The following is a 26,388-nucleotide window of genomic DNA, read 5'->3' on the forward strand; positions in this document are numbered from 1 at the left end:
GCCTGCGTCATCAAATTCTGACCTATAGGGAAACAGAAACTTTGTGGCGGGGCGGTTACGAAAAAACACTTCCGGTAACATAATGTGTCTCCATTACGGCTCCGAATGGCTCTGCCCAGCCCAGTACTGCTACTGTATGAATTTAATACTCGTGTTTGTAGTTGTGACTGAAATGGAATTATGAATTATGAACATGATTATAGATAGATAGATAGATAGATAGATATTCCCTCTTCTGTTTTTCCTTACATATAACACTAATCACAAGCATCATGGTCATCAAATGTGTGCTTTCGACCACAATTTTCAACCCTATTCAATTTTCAACCCTATTCACTGATTTCTTTCCCTCTTACAAAGTCACTTAGATCTTTTCCTCTTGCCATCTTGATTCAAAATTGAGGTAAACTAGGCCTGCTCAGCATTTTTATACATTCCACAGAGCATGATAGGATGCAAATTGCTTAATTGTATCATACAGTACACCTGCATGGAAGCATCTGCATTTGATATGTTTTTCTACTCATTTATTCTGGTTTTTCCTTGAACTTCTACATGTAAACAAATAATTAAATTTAAATTATAAAATATAAATGAAACCCTTATAAAATACAAAAAGAAAAAAGTTTTCTTTAAGGACAAGCTAAAAATATTTATTCTTCTTGGTTTATATTATTATGAATATAAATAATCACTCCTATCAGGTACCAGGAAAAGCCTTGTAGTATGATATTTCCACCTTGCCATGGGATTGGTTTTGCAATTAGGTAATGACAATGCGTTGCAAAGAAGAAGATCAGGTTTTGATACCATTGTCCATAAGTTCATACTTGAAAATTGCAATTAAGCTTCTCATTGTTATATGATCTCTGAGGGAGTTGACCTTTTATATAAATTTCTGTTGTAGAACAGTTACACCATACCCACACAGCAGACCTCAACAAGTGGAGGCTGAAAGCCGGAATCATTATTATCAAGAGAGACCTCTTATTGGAAGGAGTACCCTGAGAGTCATTTATTACATCATCACACCCAGGGCTTTTCAGACTTTTTAGACTAATTAGACTAATCTGACAGAGTATCTGGTACCACTGGACTCAGAGATATTACAGTAGTTTAATAATCTCCCTCAGAAATTACTTCTGCAAGGGAGGGGTTCCTGCAGGTTATTTCTTTGCCCATGGAATGCTGTGATATGTCTGTCTGCTTTTCTAAATCCCTCTGCTGGCTGTGAAGGAAAAATCTATAGAAGACACATCATATGGAATGGTTTCTGTTGTAAACAGGAAAAGCATAAAACATCCAGGGGGAAGTGCTGTCAGAGCCAGATGTATCAGAGGGGAAGAAATAATCCAATCCAGGAAAACTCGTCATAAATTGAATTAGATAAATAACCAAAATAATAATAATAATGTAGATTTAGTTTTAGTTTGGTACTCAGTGATAAACTTGTATGATCATACCGTACCTAAGTGAGCCATTTTGATCTGTCTAACAGCCAGCAGGTGACAGTAAAGAGGCATAAATTCCAGTTTCAAGACATTGTTGTACATGTGAAAAATCTTAGTAAAACAGCTACCACATGTCATGCCAAGACCCAGTTCCCCATGATTGCCCACACAGATGTCTTGAAAGAAATATAAGACTTTGTCTGATTCGGTGCCAAGGAGCTCTGTCAGGGTTAAAGTGTCACTGTTTCAAGATGTGCTCCTGCTGACATCATCATCTCTAGCACCTGCCACCTTTTTAGTCACTCTTCAGCTCTCAACACCCATCCTCCTCCTTCCACTTAAACTGTGCAATATGTCAAGAACTACAGAAACCACTGTACAATTTGTTCGTATTTGCTTAAAAATATGTAAGAAAAAATGTTTTGTTTCTCAGGATAGCAGTATAGAAATGGCATTGTTGCAAAAGTTACACAGAATGATTTTTATTACTGTTTTAACATTAAATCAACACTGTTGCTTTAATATTAATAGGGGCCTATACAATGGTGGGCTGTTTTACTTTACCAGTAATGGCTAGGGGGTAGTGGTAGAGTGATGGTTAGGGGAATAGGTGGAATGTTTTAGCTGACCAGTGATGGTTGATTAAGGGGTAAGAATTAAGAGCATAATAAATGATCAGCAATGAATAGGGAGTAGGGCTATAGTATTTTTAAACTGATGGAGTGAAGTGTTTTAGATGACTAGTAATGGTTAGAGGAATGTTGGTTGTTTTATACTGTTGCAAAAACATTGTTTACTGTAGATACACTTATTTGGAATTTTCCACCCATGATGGCCTACTTTATTGGCGTTTCACTCTCCTTTGGTCCTTACGTTGAGAGACAACAACAGCCTCCAAATGCAAATTATAGAAATGACATAAAAAGCTTTCTTGTGCATAGACTAATGATGTAACAACACACAGCTAGCCAAGAAACAGTTGAGCAGTTGTCCCATTACATTTGGTCCCACAAAATGGGGGGAATATGTACAAAAAGGGTATACATGATTCGCCTGATACAGAGGTAAATACCCTTAATTTAAAGCTGATGGTCTGCACTTTAACTTTATATCGTTTAATTTTCAAATTCAATGTTCTTGAGTAGAGAGCCAAAACAAATGTTGTGTCACTGTTCAAATACTTATGGACGCCACTGTAAAAAAACAGCGTATTATGTTATTGATTGGAAGAACATGCATATTTAGATTACACTTTGACCAATTTCAACAAAAGCCTTATATACAAATCTAGTGACCATAATTTAACTTTAATGTAAGTATTGTCTTTGCTCTTGATTTATATAGGTTACAAAGGCCAGTACTCAAACACAAAATGCTGCGCAGAATAAACATTTCAATATGTTTCATAAGAAGCAGTTTGTACCAGGATCTCCTGTGATTAGGGGGTTTCAATGAATAGATGGGAGCTTTTGGTCTTTTGGCTACTTCGGCTGTGAAAGGGATTTTGACCATGCATTGATTTTTAATTTTGTAATTATTTTTTTTATATACATAGCAGCTTTTGGGAATCTTAACAAGATAGCACATGCAATTATGAGAACCAGACAAAGTATTTCAAATGTTCAGCATTTCATTGGGTAGTCATAGCAACCACTATGTTGAAAGTGACCCTGTCTTTTAAGTGGTTATACAGATCACTATGCACATTCTATTTAATGACATCTGTCATTTATTGAGCTTTAGAGAACAAGATGTCAGCCTATATCAGACATTAGTATAGAAGAAAAAATAAGTAAGAAAATAAGTGGCAATATATACTGACAGAAGATCAAGTAAAGTACAATTAGATGTCTTGACATTTGTAACCCTGATTTTAATTTTAACAGTGGCATTTAAAAAATATTTTATATAAATTATTGTATTAGGACATCTTTTATTGAAAATGCAATTATAAATAGCCACAATTTTATATAATTTGCAGTGGTAATTTTAGTGGAATTCTCTATATCAAATTCCATAAAATTCTATAAATGTCACTCTGGGCACACAACTTGCTACCTAGCCATTCAGCTTCTTAGCCCAGTCAGCCTGGCCCAATAAGCTATTAATTTCCTCATTCCAAAACCCAAGCATAACTGTCTCTTTTCCCATTACTGTTTGTGTCTAGATGTTGTTGTTCCACTGTCCATCAGCTGAATGTTCACGTACATGAACTGGGCATGTTCTATCAGATTACAGTGTAACATGCCAAGAAAAGGTATATTTCTTTCCACAGATGCAATACTATAGAGCCTCAAGATTGCAAAAGAGATTGAATGATAGGAGACCTTACAGATAAATTATGTGGACAGGAGTCAGTTGGATTACCAGGGAAACATTCAGCCAAAGATGGAATGGGTGAACCCCTGATGACTAGAGGTAATCAGATTTAAATGAGGACGCATCACATTAGATAGGGAAATAGAGAATTCCATATATGCCATAGATCTAGATGCCTAAAGATATATTAGCCTTGCAGAATCCACATTATTAGAGTGGAATAATTGTCAGATTTGGTAGATGTGACATTTGGACCTTTTTTTTCATTTTGGTGGCAGGGCACGTGAACCACTCTATGCCAAATGAAGAAAATGGCAGCGCATCAAACAGGCCCTTTCTTCTGTCCCTTACATGAATGGCCCCTTTGCAATTAGCCTCCACATTTGAGAGTTTTTGTCATACATCCCCTGTGGCCCTGGCTTTGTCCTCTCCATCACACCAAGCCATCAGCAGCTGGAGAAGCCCTCAGAAGTCTAGAGAGTGATTGACATTTATAATTAAACAAATTGGCAACTCAAATTGGCACAATGATTATGAATCAAAATCATAGGCACATGAAAACTCTGGAGGGCTATCAGCTTATTTGATGAAAATTAATATTTCTTAGTAGTGTAGACCAATGAGCCACTTTGCCACAAAAAAAGCATTTTGTTGACAGCTTAATAACCTATTGCTCAAATAGCATGTCAAATTACTCAAATGGCTTGTCATTTGTCTATGGATATACCTTACCTTTCCACATCATTTGAATAAGATATACATATAAACGTAATTTAGCAGTCTATGTAGTCTTCTTTTATCCGAAGTGTTATATAATGAAATGACAGTCATTTGATGTACCTATAAATTCATAAATTCAATGCATCACGTCAACATACAACCTGCTGGAGAATGCAAATGGATTTTTTTCTGGGGTGATTGATGTCCAGCCCTATACCTATTGGGATTAAGAGCACAGTTAAAACTGCTTTCCTGCTAATTGTGTAAAACACTGGAGCAGGATAAGTTGCTTAATTGCTTTCTTGTTCTTGAATAAAACAGCTGCTACTTCCAGACTTCATGATTAAAATGAGTTTGATAATATGAATGTCATATTTTATATAATTACAATACATTATTAATCTCTTGGCCTCAGTTTGTATCACAGGATGCTCTTCACACCCCCTGTCCAAAACAATGAACATGTGCAGTGACACAGAGGTGCAGCACAATGACGTGCTCATTACATTCAAATACAGAAGAAACAAAAGGGAAGAGAAAGAGGGGAAAGGGATGAAAAAATAAAAAAGAAGAAACTCACCCCAGCAGTGAATATTAAGCTCTGCTGGTATGTCCACATCATATAGGGCTGCAATGTCTTTCCTGATTGCTCATAGCCAGAAAAATTTATTGGAGATGCCTGGTGGCAAAGAACTGAATAAAAGTTGCGCAGCTGTGGTGCTGTTCGTGCTGATGTCCCTGCAGTTGTAGTCGCTGTCCAGGGTGCTGATGGCCTTGTACAGCAGGAAGGTGGCAGGGTAGAAAGAGTGAACACAGGGTGAACAACTCCGGTCCTGAAGTACTGGTCTGTGTGCTGGTTTTTGTTCCAACCAGTTACCTTAGTTTTAGTTCTCTGACAGCTATATAAACTACACTGGTTCACTACTGTACTTGAGCAAAGTAAAAACTTTAGGTTACGATTGCAGTCTGTGGCTGTAGTTGGTGCTCATACAAATGTCAGATTACAATATGATTGAGCTAATTAAATAATTAAGACTAGAAGCTGGCACAAAACCTTGAAACAGATCAGCCCTTGTTGTGCACCTCTACAACTACAGGGGTGAACAAGAAGGGCCAATTCATTCCACAGTTTTGTGACAACTTCTGCTCAAAATAATTAAATTACCTCAATAATATCTTGATTTTACATTTAAGTAAGCACCAGCTACAGCTGGAGTCTGCAAACATATCCTAAAGGTTTAACTGTGCTTAAGTACACAAGTGTACCAGTGTAGTTTATAAAGCAGTCAAAAAACAAAAACTATAGTAATTGATTGGAACAATAACCAACACGAAGCCCGGTCTTCCAGGATCAGAGTTTTGCTGTCCCTGCGCTACTATATATACACAAATTGCCAGCAAGAATTACATTGAGAAACAGCGAGCCTATTTTGAGAATTACATGGAATTACATGGAACACCTGAGATAGATTGGAGATAAGTCCAGGGTGTATTCCTTCGTTTCGCCCAACGCATGCTGGGATAGACTTCAGCACCCCGCAACCCTGCCCATGCAGCAGGTATAGATAATGAATGGGTAGACGGATGAAATTACATGGAACACATTATATTCTGCTTTGGACAAGCCATTGCAACTTTCTGATTTGTGTGGTTTGATTTGGTTCTCACAATATTGTATGATATGATGCTTTGCAACATAAAGAAACATAAAATATTACTGAAAGTAATTATTTTTTAATTATGTGATATTTGACAACAATCGCCGCAAGATCCCAGTTCATTCTGATGAGAATGAATGAAAAACACTTATTGATAGCGTATTATCATTTTAAAACTGCTGCAGTGGCTCTGCCTCCAGAGAAGAATGGTGTATAATTTATAAATATACACAAAACGTGGCCTTCATTATGCTGCTATTCAGTGGCACTACTATAGTGGACAGGTAACATTTTAAAGCAGGCTCCAGCAGATCCAGGCTCCATAGATGCATTTGAGGTTGTTCATTCCTGGTCATTGATAAAACTGAGCAGGTGTGATGAGAGAGTGCATAGGAAGAGGCTGAAAATTATTTGAGACTCCCAGCAAACTAGTTCACCCTCCGCACACCTAACCAGATGGTTCTTTAGCTAACTAAAACATGAACAAAAAAAAAAAAAAAACTGAAAAGTGTTCAAACACAAAAGTGGACTATGTATGTACAGAGACTATAAACTTATACTCAAAACGTCATAGTCAAATCAAAAACGCGTATCATGATCAACTGGAATATGCTATAATACTATACATAATAACTAAGCAACAAAAATATGAACAAAAAGGTTATTTCTAGCAGTACTATAATATGATTCAGCATTGATTTTTAAGGCATTGATAATATTTTAACAAACGTCTCTGCTTAAGAGCTTAATTTCAGATGATTCACCTAAGTACACCAACTACAACTTAACTACTTAAAAATTTTAATTAAATATAACACTCTGATGTAAATAGTTGACTGCTTTGTTTGGCTAATGAATTATTTCTTGCAAATATTGTGATTCTAGATGACGCACTGGATAGACAAAAGATAAACATGCGCAAATGACGAAATAAACATAAATTACCCCCATGGGGTTAAATAACAGTCATGTACAGCATCTATTCATATATGCGGCATATTTTGTATTAGCTAAACCATTCCTAGGCAACCACAGGAAACCCACTAAAATGTCTAAAAATATTGTATGAACCAATGTAATGCTCACGACCATTTCAGCTCAATCCATAGCAAAGCAAGCTACTTAGGCGCAGCGCACACTCAATCGACCTCACAGCCTCACAAACGACCAATAAACAAACATCCAGTGTTCTCCAATCTGTTTAACAATTTACCGTGCGTCTCCCGTGCGATTTTGTCTTGGTGATAATCCAGAATTCTGACAGACTTCCGGAAATCTTATTTTAACGCAACTGGTACCGTCAAGCGATAGTTTATTTATGAGTGAGACAATGATATTTCTGGAACATTCAAAGACATGATTTCCCCGGCGCATCGTTGAGTCACCGCACCTCCACAACTGTTTTTTTTTTTTTTCCGACAAACAGGGAATGGACCGTCTGTTTTAGAATGAACCAATCCACGTTTACTCCAGGGAATATTTCGGCGTTCGACATGGAAAACCAACGTGCTCAGTATGGTCATTTCTCCTTGTTAACTTCAGTTTTTTTGACCCTGCTTATGACACTCCTAGTTTTTGCCACCGTGCTCGGCAATGCACTTGTTATTTTGGCGTTCGTTGTGGAGAAAAGTTTGCGCACTCAAGGCAACATCTTCTTTTTAAATTTAGCCATAGCTGACTTTCTAGTGGGTAAGTACCGTCAAGTTTAAGCTACTATACATTTTAACTGACTTTACCTTTTATTTTGTAAATGTATCCAACTTGCGCAATAAACGAAGTAATGTCGTCGGAAAGTCGTGCTGTTTTACAATTACTGTTTTTCCCCCCTTATTTTTCTTCTTTAGGGGGCTTTTGCATCCCCATATATATCCCTTATGTGCTAACGGGAGAGTGGAGACTTGGAAGAGGTCTTTGCAAGCTGTGGCTCGTCATTGATTACCTTCTCTGCACGGCGTCTGTGTTCAACATTGTGCTCATCAGCTTCGACAGGTTCCAGTCTGTTACGAGAGCAGTAAGAGGGGAAAAAAAGAATTAACCTATGATTGAATGAAGGCTGACATTTTCCAACAGAACGAATTTTATGTTAGCTTCCTATTACTGTTAATAATAATAATAATAATAATAATAATGATGATGATGATGATGATGATAATAATAATAATAACAATAGGTCACAATGAACAATGCTTTGTTACCTAATAAACATATTGTTAAAAAAGGCTAAGGAATATAACAGGTACTATTGGAAATTTCCAGTTTACAACAATGAAATTGCTGTTCTTTCGGTTTGTATTAGATGAGTGACAGGTGCCAGCAAGCTGTTACTCGGGAGGCGTTGCTGAAAATGGCATGTGTGTGGCTGGCTGCGTTTCTACTGTATGGGCCTGCCATCATTAGCTGGGAGCATGTTGCTGGTGGGAGCGTGGTCCCAGACAGAGCGTGCTACGCCGAGTTCTACTACAACTGGTACTTCCTGATGACGGCCTCCACAGTGGAGTTTTTCACCCCCTTTATCAGCGTCACCTACTTCAACGTCAGCATCTATATCAACATTAGGAGGCGCAACCTGATGAGGGAAGGCAACCCTGACGGTGAAGGACACAGGGAGAGCGGGATAGAACTGCAAGGCATGGTTCGGGAAGAGAAGCAGAAAGTGTTCTTCGTCAGCCCAACAGCACCAGGGAGGAGAGTTGGGGAGGCCAGAAGCTCCAGTCTCCCATGCACAGATGTGACGGCAGGACCTAGTGGAAGGAATACCAGGGATGGCGGGATGCTAGATCTGCCACCCCTCCAGCTGGAGGACCTGGTTCAGAGGCAGGTCGACCGGCGCTACAGAACCACAGAGCAGGGTCACGGCAGGTCTAACATGGTGGATGCCAGCATGGCCACCTGCTTCCGCCTCTCCAGGGACAAGAAGGTGGCTAAGTGCCTGGCGGTGATCGTATGCGTGTTTGGGCTGTGCTGGGCACCCTACACCCTACTGATGATCATCAGGGCAGCATGCCATGGTCAGTGTGTCCAGCACTATATGTATGAGATCTCCTTCTGGCTGCTGTGGATCAATTCCTCCATTAACCCAGTACTCTACCCTCTCTGTCACACCAGCTTTAAGAGGGCCTTCATTAAACTGCTGTGCCCTTCTAAGATCAAGATACAGCCCCAACACATGGAACACAAGTGCTGAAGTGCATTCTGAAGGGCATTTACTGCATATCCGCGGTCATTTATCGATTACGCATTGAACGGATGATGATAGGAATGACATCTTTCTCACTTCTCTCACTTGCTAGAGGGAATGTGTTCTTGAAATTGTGTGGAAAGAAGAAATGAGACTCATAGCGCTTGAACTGGCAAATACCACCCTGAGCAGTGTCGTGAAGTGAGAACAATACAAACTGCTGCGCTTCCATTTGCGAGAACATTCTGTGGGAGAATGTGTTCAAGTGCAGGTGGGAAGAGTTTTACTTATTTGGAGATTAATTGTTAAGAACTAGCCTAATTGTGTCCCCCTGTCACCTCCGTTAGATGTTCTGCTTGGTTTTGTGCCTCTACCCAGTGAGCAGTTTATGGATAATTATGTATTAAAATTTTGTATTATGTTTTCAATGGTCCTGTACCCAAGTCTCTTGACAGTGGTGTGTAGTTGGAATCTTGTCATGGTCAAGTAAGCCATTTATGTAATAAACCTTTTCAAGAACAAATAAAGCCAGACTTCCTCTCTGAACTCACCTGCTTCTAATGCAATGAGTTGCCTTTGATCCACACCTGAACAAAAAGACCCTAATTTAATTGGAACCAGTGCTTTGTGACTCTTTAAAATGAAGCTTTGACTTGATAAAATTTAATCTTGGAAAGTAGCATGCTGAAAATTGCATTCCAGAGCGGAGCCATATCCTGCAGTCTGGTATCAAATTCTAATAACACTAAAGCCATTTGCTGTGGTTGCCAGCTCTGAAACGTGAAAAATAACAGGCAGCAGTGTCAAGGAGTAGAACGTGCTCATTTGAAATAGTTAAATTATGTTCAAAGTATGGCTCAGGTTAAAACTATGATTGGGCAACCCAAACTGAGAAGAAAAAAAAACAATTGCTCACCCTGTTTTGTCCTTTTAGAAGCTGGTTTGGCTAACAGCCACTGCCAAATGACTAAATCATAAATTGTACTAAATGGGTTTTTAAAAATATGAACAGTCCAAAAGCAGAATGGGTGTTAACCAATGCAGGAATTAAATTCAAATGAAGAATTATAAGGAATGGTACTTGAAAGCTGAAGTGCTCAAGCAGGAGCTCAATTACTGAAAAGTGGCTGCTACTCAAAATATGCTAATTTATTGTAAGCAGCACACAAAGCACGTAGGTGAAACATTAATGGGTACATTTGCTGCTCTTTCTAAAACAGTAACTTGCACAAGCTTGCATATTTGAGAAAGCTACTTTTCAGAGACTCTCTGGGAAAATATTTTTTTTTTTTTTTTTTTTTTTTTTTTAATTCACCAGCAACCTACTCATGCAACCTCTGCCATCCATTCTGAAGACCACAGACAAGCACGTGCTCTATTCTGAAACATGCAATGCCAAATGCTGCTCATCACACTGCAGTCTATGGGTAGGGCTTCGACAGACATGAGTCAGAGGAAGTGACTTCAGTGACCGTCATGAATTCATGTGCCAGTGCAAACTGTTCTACGCTTATTTACATTATAATCGCGTCTAATATGAATAAAAAATATGTAAAAATGTTAATCGGAAACCCCTTTCAGATCATACATTCCTTACTATTCACATACGGATATCAGCATCAGGGCTTCCTACATTCTTGTTAAATTATATTTTTCTTTCTTTGCCAAAAAAAAGTTTTTTTGTTTTTGGCAGGGTAAGAATGAAAACATTTCCTGCTCCCCCTCAACACTAAAGGCTGCAAATTCTTTGGTAGAAGCTAAGAAGATAAGTTTTTTCATGGCTACAGAAGTTTTATCTTATGCATGATACGGTTCAGGATAAGGAGCATATCCAAGCATTTAAAACGCTGGTCCATGTGACTCAAACTAAACCCAAAATTAAACTGACCCACTACTGCCTGCTTATTTTTTTATTTGTCGTACTATCACATTCGGATGTAACACAAAATAAAAGCCGTTCTTTTAAATACTCATGTTTAATGTAATATTTGAGATCTGAATCACCCCACTTTCCCTAATGGCCCAATGCCACAAATTAAAGAAATGAAGCACAAATATTGTAATATATACCATTACCACTTGGAAGGGTCAAGAAATTGATACAATTCAGTCCATTTCATCCCTCCCTAGCTATGGTGGTGTCCTGGCTGTACATACGTCCTTGTGTAAATGTTGCACATTTTTAGCTATGTGTAAAATAAAGAGACTGGGTGGTTTTCTGAAATAAAATTGTGAAAAATGCCTATTTTTAACAAGGATTCATCCACACGCAATACATAGCTATAATCGTGACAGAAAAACCACATTTGGGGAGCTAAATAAACATTACGGAGAAAGTATATATTTTTAAAATTTCATACGTTTTTTTTTCTTCATAAAGCACATGGCCAATTAAAACAAGTTTTGTTGATTTACAAGAGGGAACTTATCAGTTAAAATATTAAAAAAGGTTAATTTCCCACACTGTAAAGGAACACTTATAGTTCACCTTAACTGCATGGGCTGTACAGAACACACTGATGTCAGCGTGGTAGAATTACTAAATAAACCAAACAGAAAAGATTGAGTCAACCATCTATGATGACAAAAAATCTGCAATAACAAAGAATTCAACATACAATGATTACATTTATATTTTCATTCAATATTAACACTTCATTTTGACATTTAATCTACTTGGCAGCATAAAGGAATTAATCTATGATTAATAGCAATCAATTATTTATTTGTGCAAATGATGTGATACGGATGATCTTTAATTGTTTTTTTTTTTTGTTTTTGTTTTTTTTTACTGGTTTACAGTTAGGTTACGCATAAAATATGTAAAGGAACAACCCCACCCGCACCCCCCAAAAAAAGAAAATTAGTTCCTCTTCTGATCAAGGTGGATATTTGTGAGATGGTAGAACTGTTGTTTAGTCTAGTTGTTTACCAATACCAAGATAATTACAAGGGACTGCAAATGGCTACTGTAAACAGCTGATCCAGTTACATATCTATACATACAGGCACACACATACACAGATGCATGCATCAGTGCATTCTTAATCATCGTTAGACAAAAAAAACGGTGCTTCCTCAATTTTAAACTGAAACCAGAACAACCACAAACACAGATGAGTGATGTTACCGTCCCTGTATTAATGATCGGTAATATTCTGCAGTTGACAAATGACAGACGTGTTTCTGCTGGTGCCACCTTGGGCATCAACAACACCGCAGTGTGGACTACACAGAAGCCAGAATGCAGAACATAAAAAAGGTTACTGGAATAAAGGGATGCCCCCAATGTACAGTCAGATGGAGACCACAGGCCCACATGTATACCACGTAACAGTTCAGGAATGATCGTGCAGAAGAATTTCTATGCGAAGGACAGTGTACGCACTGTATTCTGGGCACCTTGAAAAGGCACGCTCTATGAGAAAGAGAACCTAATGCAAGCATGGCGAGACTGTTGTTAAAAATGAGAAAGAATAAAGATGGAGGAGATGTGGGGCGGGTGAGGAGAGCTGGCGGTTACCGCCGGATGGAATCGCTAGCCGCGCGTCGCCACGCCCCTAAAGGACCAGGCCCTCGTAGTTGGGGCCGTCGGCCTCGGGCGACTCCCTGCGCACGCGCAAGTGCTCCAGTGTGTTGTGGAAGTGTTTGTTGATCTGCTCCGTCTCCTCGCTCGCCTCCAAGTTCGGCAGATCTTCTCGGATCTTCTGGATCAGCTGGTTTAGCACTTGGACCGTCACCTGTGGCACAAACAAGCAAACACATAAGCTGACAACTAGCAAGTACATTGGCTAGGTTGTTAAGGGGCTAGGTCTGGGCTGAGTTACTACTGGGACAGAAGCAAAGTTGTCAAATGATATATATATACTGTAAATATACATGGTTAGGTAGCTCTTTAATTCCATTACTTAGCATCAATGGCCTCCATTACTTGAAGTTTACAGACTGAAAGCAGGTTTCTAGAGGAAGTGGAGCTGGTGGGCCAATAGGGGGAAGCCTTCATACAAAATCAAGTGGAAAAAACCAATCGCTAGGTGCCATAGGATAATGTGGTGGAGGAGGCGCTTTCTTTCTGAAGAAGCTTAAACTTAACCCGTGACTTGTGAATATTACATCCGATGACAGCAAATGCAAAGTGTTGGTAGACCCCAGGTGTCTGAGAAAAATCCTCTGCCTTAATAAGGCCATCTATCTCTACTTTTAGTTTTACAGATAAATCGCTTTCCACTACCAATCGTATGTGCGATGAACAGTCTTGCACCAAATGGCTGTTAAGATACAGGTGGGTATTACTTGCCACATTTAGCACCCCCTCCCCCGTCCCTAAAAAGCTCAGAGAGATCAATGGATGGGGCTCTAAAAAGCAAGTCATTACTGTAATTGCTATGATTATTATAACACTGACAATATCCGTTTTGGCTGAACATTTTTGTTGGAACGAAAAACTATAATTTTGACATCATAACATGTTCTTAAGTAGTAGCTAGCAAACACTAAAAGTTCAACAGATAATAACGACTGTCACATTCATTTAAAATGCACCCCACTGACAGGAAATTAGGAATAAATCCATGGTTGAAAAGAGGGATTTTTTTTGCACCGGCCTGTGTGTAATTATTACGGAAGCGATTCCCCCATGAACCACATGCTCGTGCTTCAGAAACCCGAACCCTCTTTCATAGCGAGAGGCTTTTCTGGCGAGGTGTTTTCCCCAGATGTGCACCACCAGCTGTGTGACCCTCGGGACCCGCGAGAGAGCGGTCTCGTACCGCTTCGTTCTCCTTCTCGTAGAAATAGATGTATCGGTTCAGGATCTCGATGAAGAGCTGGACCTGCAGTGATGGATCCATGCACTGGTTGGCGATTTTCAGAGCTTTCTTTAGGCACTCCATCACTCTCTTCCCGTCACGTATCTGAGTGGTTCATTTAGAAAAAGCACACAGACAGCACTTACTCTCACCAGCATGGGTCTGAAGATGTACAAAACTGCCCAGTACCGTTTAAACAGGCATGTCAAAACCACTGTAAGAAACTCTGTGTGGGTCACAACAAAGTCCATCCCTGACACACAAACACAAATACACACACACACACAAAAGAAAACAAACACAAATACACACACACACACAAAAGAAAACAGGTTCCGCGCAACTCCCCTCTCAGTCACAGGAATTGAAATTATGCATGCCCATTTCACTTACACAGTTCCCCCAAAACTATTAATTTCCACAGCTGGTGTAGAGACAATGTAATATTAACCGGTATGTAATGTATCCAGCAGTGCATTTCTGCAAAAACACAGAACGCTTTATAGACAGACACGCATTCAATGGCACCGTCAACTAAAAGGAAATCATCATCACTTTCCCTTCAGAATGCATTCTGATCACTCCAGTGAAATGAACCACAAACTATAATTACTACAGAATAAACAGCCAGACTGTGACGCACAGTTTAATTGCCCGTCTGAACGAGCCGCGGTTACATTTAGGGTCCTATCGCACAATGAGAAACCTGGACGGTGATGCGTGCTATGACTCAAGCGGAGACAGATGCCTGCCTGCCTGCCTCCCACCTCCTCTCCGTTCTTGTCAGTGTTGTGGCCGGACCAGAAGAGGTGGGCGCAGATGCTGACGGCCCGGCACTGGTCCGGCTTCTTCAGCAGCTTGGAGGCGGCCAGCGCGCACTGCGTCCGCAGCGGCTCGTGGTTCTCCTCGCTGAAGCAGCGGGTCCTCTCGAACGTGCCGATGATCAGCGTGATGGCCGCCAGCTGGGCCTTGGAGTCGCTGATCTCGTCCTCGTACAGGGAGAAAGCCTGTGGGGGGGTGGGATGAGTCAGTGTCACACTGACTCTATTACACTTACGTCATCGGTCAAGCGCTTCCCGTGTGAGCCTGACAGCGATGTGACTGTACCTGAGACATAAACTCGTAGGCCACCGTCTCGTGGTTCTCGAAGCCAATCTCGCCGGCCGCCAGGGCCCCCTGGAGGAAGAGTCGCAGCGGGAGCTCGGCCAGCTCAGCTTTGATCAGAGCGCTGATGGTCTGGTGAGCGAAGGAGAAGATCTTCTGGCACTTCTTCTCCCACTTGTCATCCTGAATAGAGCACAGACTTTTATATAAATATATATATGCACAACACACACATGCTCAAATTGACTTATTTCTGAATAACTGGTCTGCTAGATATAACCACACTTCCATTACTCAAACACTTCAACATTTCAAAGTACCACACTGCATACGCAACCATAAAAAGGAAAGTGTGGCATTGCACGACAACATCCTCACAAAATCTTATTGTTATGTGCAATAAGAAATACAGAGCCACTCTATTAGAAAGTTTCTCTTACATTTGGTGAGGGTACTACATTTCTTGCAGTATATATTTCCAGTTAGGAATAAGTGAGGCGTAGCAGTAAGTTAGCTTAATGAACCACAACTGCTGCTTTACTTCACTTGAGACTTACATTAAAATCCATTAGCTGTTCATTCTCCAAAAATGCAATTAAAATTCCCTTGCACGCTTAATTATTGCAGATGATAAAAGCTTAAAAAATATTTGGAAACCAAGGATAAAAAACAAAACAAAAAAAAACATTCATATAATGGTCCCAACAGTAATATTCCACAGAGGAAGTATTAATAGAATTATGCATAAAGACAGGAAATAAAAGGGTGTGTGTGACATACGGTTTTACAGTTCTCTTTGTAGCGGAAAGCCAGCTGATATGCAGCGAAGACCAAAGGTGGCAGCGTGTAGCGAATCCTCTGGTTCCCTCCTGCTCCAAAGTGTTTCCTGGCAGTGTTTAAAATCTAAAAAGAAGCAATTCATTCATGAAGATCAAAGGGAGGTCAACATCAATTGCACCAATGATGCAGTCAAAGACTAATCTAGTTTTCATCAACACACAAAAACACACATTTTCAAACAACGAACTTTGCCCACAATAAATCTTTTCATTATGCAAAAAAAAAAAAAACTGCAAATCGCAGGGTGCAAAGCATTTTTATAGGTGTGGTACATTTGAGCGGAGGTGCTTACTAAGTACTGCTGGTCTGGGTCCTCCGAGTGAAGCAGGTGGATGAACCGGCCCACCAGACTCTGCTCTTCTGCAAAGTCCTCAGGATCAGGGTCCTCAGCAGGCTGGTCTGGCTGATCCTGGATCAGCGTTGACACCAGGTTAAGGATGGCATCCACCTAGAGGGAAAAGGAGAGAACATCGTAGATCAATCTAGTGTTACTCAGCTCATTGAATAGTGTTACTCAGCCTCATATGAAATACTGTGACCTGTTCTGGGGCAAATAAGGCAGAAATCCATGTCTCCTGAAAAGTACCAGCTGTAAACAGAATGGATGGCCTTCAGTAAATCTTCTGATGTCATTATGCATGATTATTTCCTAACAGTTGTATTAGCCTAGGACTACCCATCAGTGAACCCGATTTACTTGATATTTATTTTTTACTTTAAGTTACAAAGCTTACTGACAGTAAGGTTATATGGATCTCGGAATTCTTCCGTATTTACTGCCTGCTATGCAGTTTTATGAAATCTCATTTTTAAATAGTCAAATGAGTTCATTCATTCATTCATTCATTTGAATTCCTGGTTCCCTGATGAATGCTCTGTTCTGCTCAACAGTGACTCAGGTTTCACCTTTCAAAAATAGTAACCAGCAAGAACACTGAAATGTACTGCAACCTGGGATTGCTCAGACACACACACGCACACAAATGTTATCTTCCAGCATAACATCCTAGCACACACCGTCTATCTATCGTTAGTCTATCTTGTTTCGTAGCTTGGCTAGCAAAAAGACTGAACTAAACAGCTAGCATCAATAGAAATGCCCCTTCAATCAATTCACACTGGGACCCACTCCATTTTTTGTTGTCCAGCCAAGCATTCTTCACACTGCAATGCACCTTACAAGTCATCATCTATAAAATCTTATTTTCGTATAACATACAATTTCCCAGAACGATCCGTTACTGTTTTTGAGCATGCCGTCGACATACCCAGACAAAAGTAAGTTTTCTCCACAACTTCAATTCTTTTAGAAGCATTAATGAATTATGGTGCACCTGTGCCAATTCTACATGAGTCAGAAATCGTATTTACAGAAAATGATGAATGATGTATATTCATCTTATGATGCAGAGAATGCAAAGTGAATTCTATCCAAATTGTGAGAAAGCGCACCTGTTCTTGTGCTATTATCTCTGTGCTGTAGTCCAGGGTGTTGCTCAGCACGTAACAGCTCATGCTCTTGCGAGATTCATAGTCAAAGTACTCAAAGAGAGGATGGAAATGTTTGAGCTGAAGCACGGTCAGGATGTTATTGTAGGTATCCACGGGGATCTTCAGTAGTCTCGTTAGCTCTTTAGACACCGCGCTGCTGGTTGCAATACTTTGAAAAGAGAACACACATAAATTAAGTATGAAAATTTAACTGAAAATTTAATTCTAGGAAACATTCAGTAGAAACCATTCTCTGAATTTTTTTAAATTCATATTTTGGTAAAAATATTTACAAATATATAGTAACATTTTGTGGAATATGTAAACAGACCAACAGCTCTCTACCTGACATCAGTATGTCTTTCGCATGTACAAACTCCTTGATTGAAACAGTGTTGAGCAGAAACAATGATAAGAACCAAGACAGACAGAATGTGGAGCAGAAGAAGACCCTGGAGGAAGTACTGGATGGGAAGATGAGCTTCGGAGCACAGGAAACTCACTGTTCCAGGTTTAGCTTGTTGAAGATCTCTACAGTGCTCTCCAGGACTTTGTCCACATAGTCTACCCGGTCAGGGTAACACTTCATGGCCAAGTTGATGAGGGACACTTGCAGAGAGACCACATCCTCTGAAGGCATATCCTGTCGTGACTGGAGACAACCAAGGATGACTGTATTAGCAGAAACTCCACGCCAGCACATTTCTGGTTCTGAACATCTAATAAACCAGTGAACAAATTTATACAAATGTACACACACATCTACAACATCCTTTTTCACATTCTCAATATTACTATTAATATAGATATTCAGGGGCCACTATCAATTTTTAATGATAAATGATGCATTAAACAAAATTCACAAGCCACTATAAAATGACTCCTTCACATCTGCCATAATTAGAAAATAACAAAAATTCCAAACTTGAATGTGCATGATTTTATGCAATTCCCTCTTGTGTCTTCTCAGAAAGTGACAGACTACTTGGTGTTTACCACCCACATACTGATATTAGTTGGTGTTTGCTTTACCAAGTTTATTTCTGTGAATTCCTACAGAATTCAACTTATTCCAACTCCAAGCATTTCCCATTAGTGGAAGATAATGCACATCATATTGTTTTTCAAATATTTTCAAAATTTAAAAAAGAAACATCCTCCTACCTGTATAACTGTAGCTACTTGTTGTGAGAAAATGTCAAATAATTTAATATCTGCAGGGATGCCAGGACCATCTTCTCTGTGAGCAAATAAAGCTAATCTGTAGGGGAAAATCCATACACAGTTACTACATTAGTATACTGAATGAAACTACAAAATGTTAAGACTTTGACAGAAGACGAGGAATGTGGGTACAGTGCCTGTCAATGAGAGCGATGATGATATTTTTGACATTCACATGCTGATGTAGCTCAGCACAGGAGCGCAGGAAAGGGTTGAGCGTCTGGAGGTGGAACTCGTCAGGGAAAACCTGCGGCAGAAAAGGCAGCACTCACAGACCTGGCGCTAGCTCACTGCTCGCAATATCAACCTCCATTACTGTTGCTTTCAGTCCTGGCCACTTTCAAAGCATCCTGCAGTTGAGACTACTACCCTCATTGTTCTTATTCAACTCTGTGCGCGCACGCGCGCAAGCACACACACGCACAGGTGCACAAAAGTACATGCACGGACCCACACACTTCAGCCGCAGTCATAATGAATGGCAGCTGTAGTTATTAAAGCTGAAAGGACAGTCAGTGTAAGGCTGAAGGACAGAACATGCCCACACGGCAGGATGAAGCCAGCCGAAGGATGAAAGCTGCTTATTAAACTTAGCAGCTTTTAGCACGATCCTTTTAATAGCAGGGAGAAGTGAGAGTAATATCAGGCATACAGCTAAATTATCAAGGTAATTAACAGAGCGAGTGAGCCCCATGCTGTTCAAGGGCTAACTCATGACTGGTGGAACTGCTACTAGGAAAACAAGCCATTTAGAACACAGCATTGACACGCATTTTAATGAAAGTTGATGGTAAATACTGCCAAGACATTGGCAAGAAGTTTTCAAAATCTTTTAAAAAACCACAGTACACACTGTGCATGGTACCGTGGCAGTAGCATGACTAACATATCTGGCTGCTTGGCGTCCCAGTGGACTGCACCATGGATTTAAGAGTAGCGCACACCCCTGCCTACCTGTATAATACATTCCATAAGGTACTCCTGTGCCAGTGAATCTCGGCAGTTCACCACCTGCTCCAGGACTCCAGACAGCACAATCTAAAAGGTGAAACAAAGCACTTACAGGCACAGTGGATCACCTTCACCTATGTTACACATTTCAGATTCAGCTTTCCATTTCCTACCATAATGAACATCACAAGGGATAATATTACTACATTTAGAGGACATTTAAAATGAGGCTAAAATAATTAGGCATTTCTTTTATTTAGCATGTTTTACCCTTTCCTTTGAGCAATCCTGTCCAAATTCTACATATTTACTGACACTTCCAATAAATGAGCAACAACAAAGCCAAAACAAGTAAATGCTCAACAGAAGACAGTAGGTACAATATCTGATACAAGAATCAGATACAGATGAGTACAGATGAATCATAAAATATGGATTTTATACACAGTCTCATTTTAAGAGTGGGAGAGAGAGGCATAGTTTGCACATCAAAGGGCAAGCCCACATCTTTCGCTTGCTCCTGAAAGAAGTACAGCACTCAAAACGTGGAGAGGGCAGTCCTCCAAACATTCACTCTTAGCCCCCTCAGGGCAGACAAACTGACGCCTCTCCAATAAGGATCATCCTGCGGTCTCAGCCACTCAGCCGTTAGGAGCAGGGCGGTGTTATTATTGAGCACACTCGAGAGCTCAAAGAGGCTGTGAGTAACGCGCAGTCTGCGCCCAGCCCTGCCCGCTCCTCGTTAGCCGCCCACCTGTTTGTACTTGTCCACGTTGACCCCCTCCAGCTGGCTGAGCCGCACCAGGTTGGTGCCCACCAGGATGCGGAGCTCCTGCCGCTCCTTCTCCCTCTTCTCCCGGTCTCTGCTGTGGCCCTGGTGCTGCATCCGCACCCACAGCTTGTTCATCTCCGCAAAGTTCAGCAGCACGAAGTCGATGGAGTCGTTGATGTCTCCCGTCGTCTCCTCTCTGAGAGGGCGACAGGGCGAAGGCCGTTCAGCCCAATTTTCAACAGAACTGAAATTCACTGTAGGCCTACGCAGTGGACTACAAAAATCAAATAGGTAGCAAAAAAAACACTGCCAATGCTAGATGTGATACAATTTAGTAATTTCACAAACAATTTAAAATGTAGTTGTTGGACACACAATATTAGCCAAAATTACTCACAAAAGTGGACTTCAAATGGCAAGCAAACACCACTATATATAGAGACAAGTAAAGTTACAATCAGAAGTCCCACTATTGAGGTACATGCCTAAAGGCCTGCAAGATAGAGAGATGTTTTTTTTGGTTTGTTTTAAAAAGAAAGATAGAGGTGTTGTCAGAAAGGGTTGGTTTTTAGATGTTTGTGGAACAGAGCCAGTGAATGTGCCTTCCTGACTGACAGGGAAGGCGGTTCCACCAGTGGGACGGCTGCTATGGCCCCGTTCCCCCGAGCCCTAAGAGCGTGGCGTACTCAGGCTGCTCCCCGTCGTCAGGCAGGATGTTTCGGGTACACTGCAGCAGGTAGTTCCTCAGGAACAGCCCCCGCAGCGGGTGCTGGACCCCTCGGCACATCTCCACCAGGTCCTTCAGGATGTCCTTCCTGGACTGGGGAAAGGACCTCACGTACACTACGCCCACAGTAATCAGCAAGTACCTGAGGAAGGCGGGAAAGGAGAGGAACAAAATAAAAACGCACAAACATGACACTAAGCATCTGAACATATTTCAATCTGTCTGGTACATTCATTGACAAAATTTTGGCTTTCTTTGCCCTATTAAAAGGACAATGCCATTGACATTTCAGTAAATTAGTGTAAATATTTAAATACACCATTTAGCTCAGCTAAATGACATACAATTTCACTAAAAATGCTATATATATATATATATATATATATATATATATATATATATATACATATATATATATATATACATATATACACACACACACACACACACACACACACACGCACATATATATGCAGACGGTCATTTTGGGTAGCCGTGGGTCTCGTTTTGAAACATCTCATTAACATTTGACTGATGAGGCCAGCCTGCACAGACGAGATACTGAATACTCACAGTCTGGGGATGATGTTTCCAGCATACTGAACCAGCTCGTAGAGATCTGCCACCTTCCTGCCTTTCGCAAACTCGTCAGTCAGGTAAACCTCCAGGTAGTGCAGCTCATCGGAGATAGCCATGTCTACACTCAGAGTCAAGCGTTCATATTTAATATCAGCCATTGAAGCAACTGCTGACAGTTATTCCTAAAGTGCATGTGTTTGGAAAACTTTCACGCAAGTGTAATTAATATGAACCTGACAAAATACAGTGTGGGGACTGCTCAATCAGTTGCATTGACAGAAGTTTTGAAACAGAAGATTCGGATTTTTTTGTCATCACTTCTTGACAACATAATAATTCCTAGGCAACACGCTGTCAGTCAAAGTCAATGCTCCTTCCCTTTAAAGTTTGGAAGCGCTTAAAATAACTCCAGGGCACAAAATCATAGACTATTCTCATCGAGCCATCCGCCTATTTCTTCTGTACAAATCTGCAGGCAGACCTAATCAACCTGCCCTCTTGCACCCACAGCTCAATAAAGCCCTCACTCTCTGCTTATGTCCTGCATGAATTTCACTTGCAGGTCTTGAGGCATGCATCTTAACGACTGGCACTTATATTATCGCAAGTTTGTAAGTCAAATGGTTACTAATAATTAATTACCCTGATGGATTTTGATGGATATTCTGGCTCTGCTTCATAGCATAATATAAGCAACACTGAATCTAATTTTGAATACAAGGCGCCTACTTGTTTTCAGCAAACATGGTGAGTGATGTAGTCCTGAACAGGGATGTTTTGCATTTGAAGATGCTGGCCCAGTACAGAGTCCAACTGTACCAAAGTACACCAAAAGGATACAGAGCTCGTAGTAACTCTTTGGAGACAGCATGGACGTCCTTAGCTCCCCAAGCATGTTAGAGGCATGTTTCAGAGCATCCATCAGCTTACTCTTGTCCTGCAGGAAAAGGTCAGGGACAGCAAAATGATTCACTGAATAAAACAAACAGACGGACGGGAGACTGAGGGACTACATCTCCTTGAAGGACAGTCACATTTTACAAGAGAAAAGTTGCAGAGGTGCTCGTACCAGGCAGCGCTTCATTTGAAAAGACTGGACCTTGACAGCCTGCACCGCCTCATCCAGGAGCTTCTCCTGCTCGTCCTGGGGAGACTGCTGTGTGGTGGGCTGCAACACAGAGAAAAAGCAGTGGTGTGCTTCTGTAAACAGGGACGGCTTGCGTATACTTTCTTTCAGTGCGAGACAACCCCAGAACCCCAGGTGAGTTTTATTAACTAATCGTTCCTACGTCATGTGAGATAATTATAGGCTCCTTCTCTCGTCAATTACATGAAAGCCCCTAAAACATGCAGACAAACATTTTTAAATGATCAGACATGATTAGAAACCATTATGTGGCAGTCTAGTATAATGGTTTGGGAACTGGGCTTGTAACTCAAAGGTTTGGGTTCAATTCCCAGCTGGGGCACTGCTCTTGTTCCATTGAGCAAGGTGCTCAACCTTAAGTGCTTCAGTACATATCAAGCTGATATGACGGACAGGACTGCATGTAAAAATGCATGTAAGACACTCCAGCAAAGAGCATCTGTTAAATGCCAACACACAATGAAATAACAGTCTCTCTCAATCTCAGTTTTCCAACCTGTAACGGTATAAAAGTTTCTGACAGACTGCTCCATGAATGGCAACAACACGAACATCATCTATCTACGACCTCAATACAAGCTCCTCTTTCCATTGGCTCAACCAGCTTCAACTGCTGTCTATATTTCAGACAATGTTACAAATATTCTGCATGTTCCCAATCAAATACAGCACACACATGACATGTGCCAATATAACAACATTTATAATCTGTGCACTATGAGCGTAACGGTAGGCAATTTGTCAAAAACCAAATTCACTGCAACAATGCACAGGTTAAACTGTACAATACAGCGTTTGGTCAAGAAGACAACAAAACAAGAGAAGTTCTTGAGACTGAGTCCACAGTTTCCAATAAGAAAATTTGTGCACACAAGATCAAAACCATGCAGACATGGAACACAGAAGAAACATAACAATCAAGTCAGTTACTACTGTCAAAGAGTGGCATGAATATATACAGCTGTCTCCGCACTAAAAACCAGCTGAATGATGCCACATAGTAGGGCCCTTGCCAGCACACTAGTACTGCTAGTAATGTGAAAAACGGAAACCAGTAAAGAGCTAGTCGGCCCTTTTAGGTCATAGCCACAGGTCTCTCCCTGGGGCCCCAATACTGAAACACAAACACAGGAAATGCATTCCCTTGATAGGTTATGACAGGATGGCCTTTCAAAACTGAGTGATCAACCAGCAGAACCCTCCCCCAGAGGCCTGATGTGAACTTGGACTCACACACTATTAACCCTCTGTCACAAGCTGCAGCAAAAAAGCTGAGCAGCAAGCATGTTCAAAAATATTTGGATTAGGGATTTTTATATGACCTGAAAACTATTAGCATAAGTGGTTTACCTACAGGTGTAATAGCCAACGTTTTAAGGCCATTCCAAAACATATATTTGGATTTTGATCAGTGCAATGTGATTTGGAAACAAAACCTACTTCATTATCTACGCATCTTCTAAAGTGAATTAAATTAAATCATTGACATTGCTGGACATTCACAACATCTGGCAAACAACTTTCAAATTTTGCAGAAATACTTTCTTAGGTAATTAATTATTTTATGCTAAATTTCAGGAAATAACTTTTGAACATTTTTATTTATAATACAATAGGTTACAATTCAAGCTACATTTCAAACCTTAAAGTAGAGTTCATGTTCTGCTGCCTGCCAACCTCCTGTCTGTCCAATACTGTAGGATCTTATCCGCACTTCTCACTAACCAGATATTCCATATCTAATTAACTACACTAACAAGGTAACCCTATGACTATGGATATTGACAGCCCTCTGTCAAAACAGACACCCATTTTAAAAGGACGTCGCTAACTCAGCTAGCAATAATCAACGAATAGACAGCTATTTTGACTATCTGAACCTGTGACATCGAATACCCATTAGTTATCTAGATAAGGACGAGAAAGTAGGTAGCTTTCACGTGGCTAACTAGCTAGTTAGCCATCAAGTAGCATCGAAGACAGCATCACAATTTGCAAGCGTTATCCAGATAGAATGGTGACGTTAGCAACTCGCTAATAGTTAGCTTAGCAGCCTTAGCAGTTACCCAACATTATCGTCTTTCATGTTATCGGCAACGATTGGCAGGTAGAGCATAAATGATCGCTAATAACGTTGACTCAGACGATACACTGGTTTAATTTGCAAACTAGGACTTGCCCCGTAACCTTAACCAAACCAAAACATGGACATGACCATAGCCATTTTTTTAGCTAGAGCTAGCTACACCTACCAGGTGTGTAGCTAACTGCGCAACTAGCAACAACGCTAATTAAACAGAATGCGTCGTTTTATGTTGCTTTTGGATTGCCAGTTATTTTCTACAGAGAAATATCGTTCGTTCGTGAATTTACCAAACGCAAATCATTAATATCGCTGACGTTATTTTATTCGCAGAGGGAAATGACAGAAGCCATGAAAAGCAGGCCAGTCAAGTGAGTGTGGGTTAGCCAGCTCGCTAGGCCTTTTCGCACCATCACCCTTTAAGAGATGCTGCAGACCTTGCTAACTCACTTTACTTTCATCATCATGCGCAGCACACGTATAAGGCAAAAAAACAGAATTTTGGCGTGGGTTAAAATGTACATTTTCTGATATACTGAGATACACTTACCATGATTATCAGTTTCAGGAAACACCAACTACCCCTTTCAAGCGGTCCTAGTCATGTGATTATTGCTTATCTTGCAACCCCTTTCCCACAGAGCCGCCTCATTGGCCAAACAAAAATGTATGGGCAAGAGAAAAAAATTATTGACGGCCGAGACAGCCAATGCAACGACAGAACTGAATAAATAACACGATCTTGTGCTTTCGTCCCGAATAAATACGGTAAATATCTGACCAAATAAAAATATATTTAGTTCAAATTGTGTGTTTTCGCAGCGGTTGGCTAGCAGTAGTGGTTTATTATTTTGCTATCAGACTGTGGAAGTCACATTTATGTGCTGATTCATTAATGTAAAATAACATGCAACGTTGATTGGAATAAATGCCTAAAGCTTTTTTTTGCCTAAAATGCTGTCTCTTGGTACTATTTACGTATGTTGCTATTGTAATGTTTTCAAAAAGCCAAAATAATGAAATTCAGTAACACCGGTGTCCACCATAAAACCATGTTTAGTATTTTCCATACATGAAAAACATACCTGTATACCTGCAAATGCATTTACATTTAAGCCACTTAGTAGACACTCTTACTCTTATCCATATTGACTTACAGTCCATCTCGGAGAATACGCTCCTGTTATTTATGGAATTAACTCTGATCCCTTAATGTGTTTTGTTACACTTTCACGACATTGAGAGAGTATTGTGAAGGGAGGAGAGTTTTCTCTAGCATGAACTAGAAGTGTGTACAACACTAAATTTCTTGGCCTTGCAGCAGGCGCCCTGTGTC

General features: G+C 40.4%; 2 protein-coding genes across 3 annotated transcripts; one reads left to right on the plus strand and one right to left on the minus strand.

Annotated features, from left to right (window-relative positions):
• The first annotated feature begins 7,522 nt into the window (after positions 1-7,522).
• LOC118215057 (histamine H3 receptor-like) lies at positions 7,523-9,948 on the plus strand. Of its 2 annotated transcripts, XM_035395464.1 has the most exons (4): positions 7,523-7,837; positions 7,993-8,159; positions 8,445-8,614; positions 8,705-9,948. In XM_035395464.1, the coding sequence occupies exons 1-4, from the start codon at positions 7,597-7,599 to the stop codon at positions 9,330-9,332; spliced, it is 1,206 nt and encodes a 401-aa protein (XP_035251355.1). In that variant the 5' UTR covers positions 7,523-7,596; the 3' UTR covers positions 9,333-9,948. The 2 variants fall into 2 exon arrangements, with proteins under 2 accessions (XP_035251355.1, XP_035251354.1); XM_035395463.1 differs by having other exon boundaries at positions 8,445-9,947.
• A 1,338-nt stretch (positions 9,949-11,286) lies between these two features.
• Positions 11,287-25,704, minus strand: LOC118215054 (vacuolar protein sorting-associated protein 35). The gene is made up of 17 exons (XM_035395460.1): positions 25,603-25,704; positions 22,892-22,990; positions 22,663-22,759; positions 21,817-21,940; positions 21,203-21,385; positions 20,499-20,712; positions 19,748-19,831; positions 18,931-19,040; positions 18,734-18,830; positions 18,073-18,221; positions 17,531-17,738; positions 16,371-16,526; positions 16,019-16,141; positions 15,242-15,421; positions 14,902-15,141; positions 14,096-14,239; positions 11,287-13,066 (listed from the first exon to the last, which is right to left on the minus strand). Exons 1-17 carry the CDS (start codon positions 25,603-25,605, stop codon positions 12,887-12,889), a joined length of 2,391 nt encoding a protein of 796 aa, XP_035251351.1. The 5' UTR covers positions 25,606-25,704; the 3' UTR covers positions 11,287-12,886.
• Between the last annotated feature and the right edge of the window lie 684 nt (positions 25,705-26,388).

Source organism: Anguilla anguilla, chromosome 16 (assembly GCF_013347855.1).
Source record: "Anguilla anguilla isolate fAngAng1 chromosome 16, fAngAng1.pri, whole genome shotgun sequence".
NCBI classification, from domain to species: Eukaryota; Metazoa; Chordata; class Actinopteri; order Anguilliformes; family Anguillidae; genus Anguilla; species Anguilla anguilla.

What these genes read in the sequence shown, in the direction of transcription:
- LOC118215057 (XM_035395463.1), top strand. Translation starts at nt 7,597, where the DNA reads ATGAACCAATCCACGTTTACTCCAGGGAATATTTCGGCGTTCGACATG. An exon ending in CATAGCTGACTTTCTAGTGG is followed by an intron (nt 7,838 to 7,992) that starts GTAAGTACCGTC and finishes TTTCTTCTTTAG; the next exon opens with GGGGCTTTTGCATCCCCATA. An exon ending in TCCAGTCTGTTACGAGAGCA is followed by an intron (nt 8,160 to 8,444) that starts GTAAGAGGGGAA and finishes GGTTTGTATTAG; the next exon opens with ATGAGTGACAGGTGCCAGCA.
- LOC118215054 (XM_035395460.1), bottom strand. An exon ending in AAAGAGTTACTACGAGCTCT is followed by an intron (nt 21,941 to 22,662) that starts GTATCCTTTTGG and finishes CTCTGAGTGTAG; the next exon opens with ACATGGCTATCTCCGATGAG. An exon ending in ACGAGAAGGAGAACGAAGCG is followed by an intron (nt 13,067 to 14,095) that starts GTACGAGACCGC and finishes TTTGTGCCACAG; the next exon opens with GTGACGGTCCAAGTGCTAAA.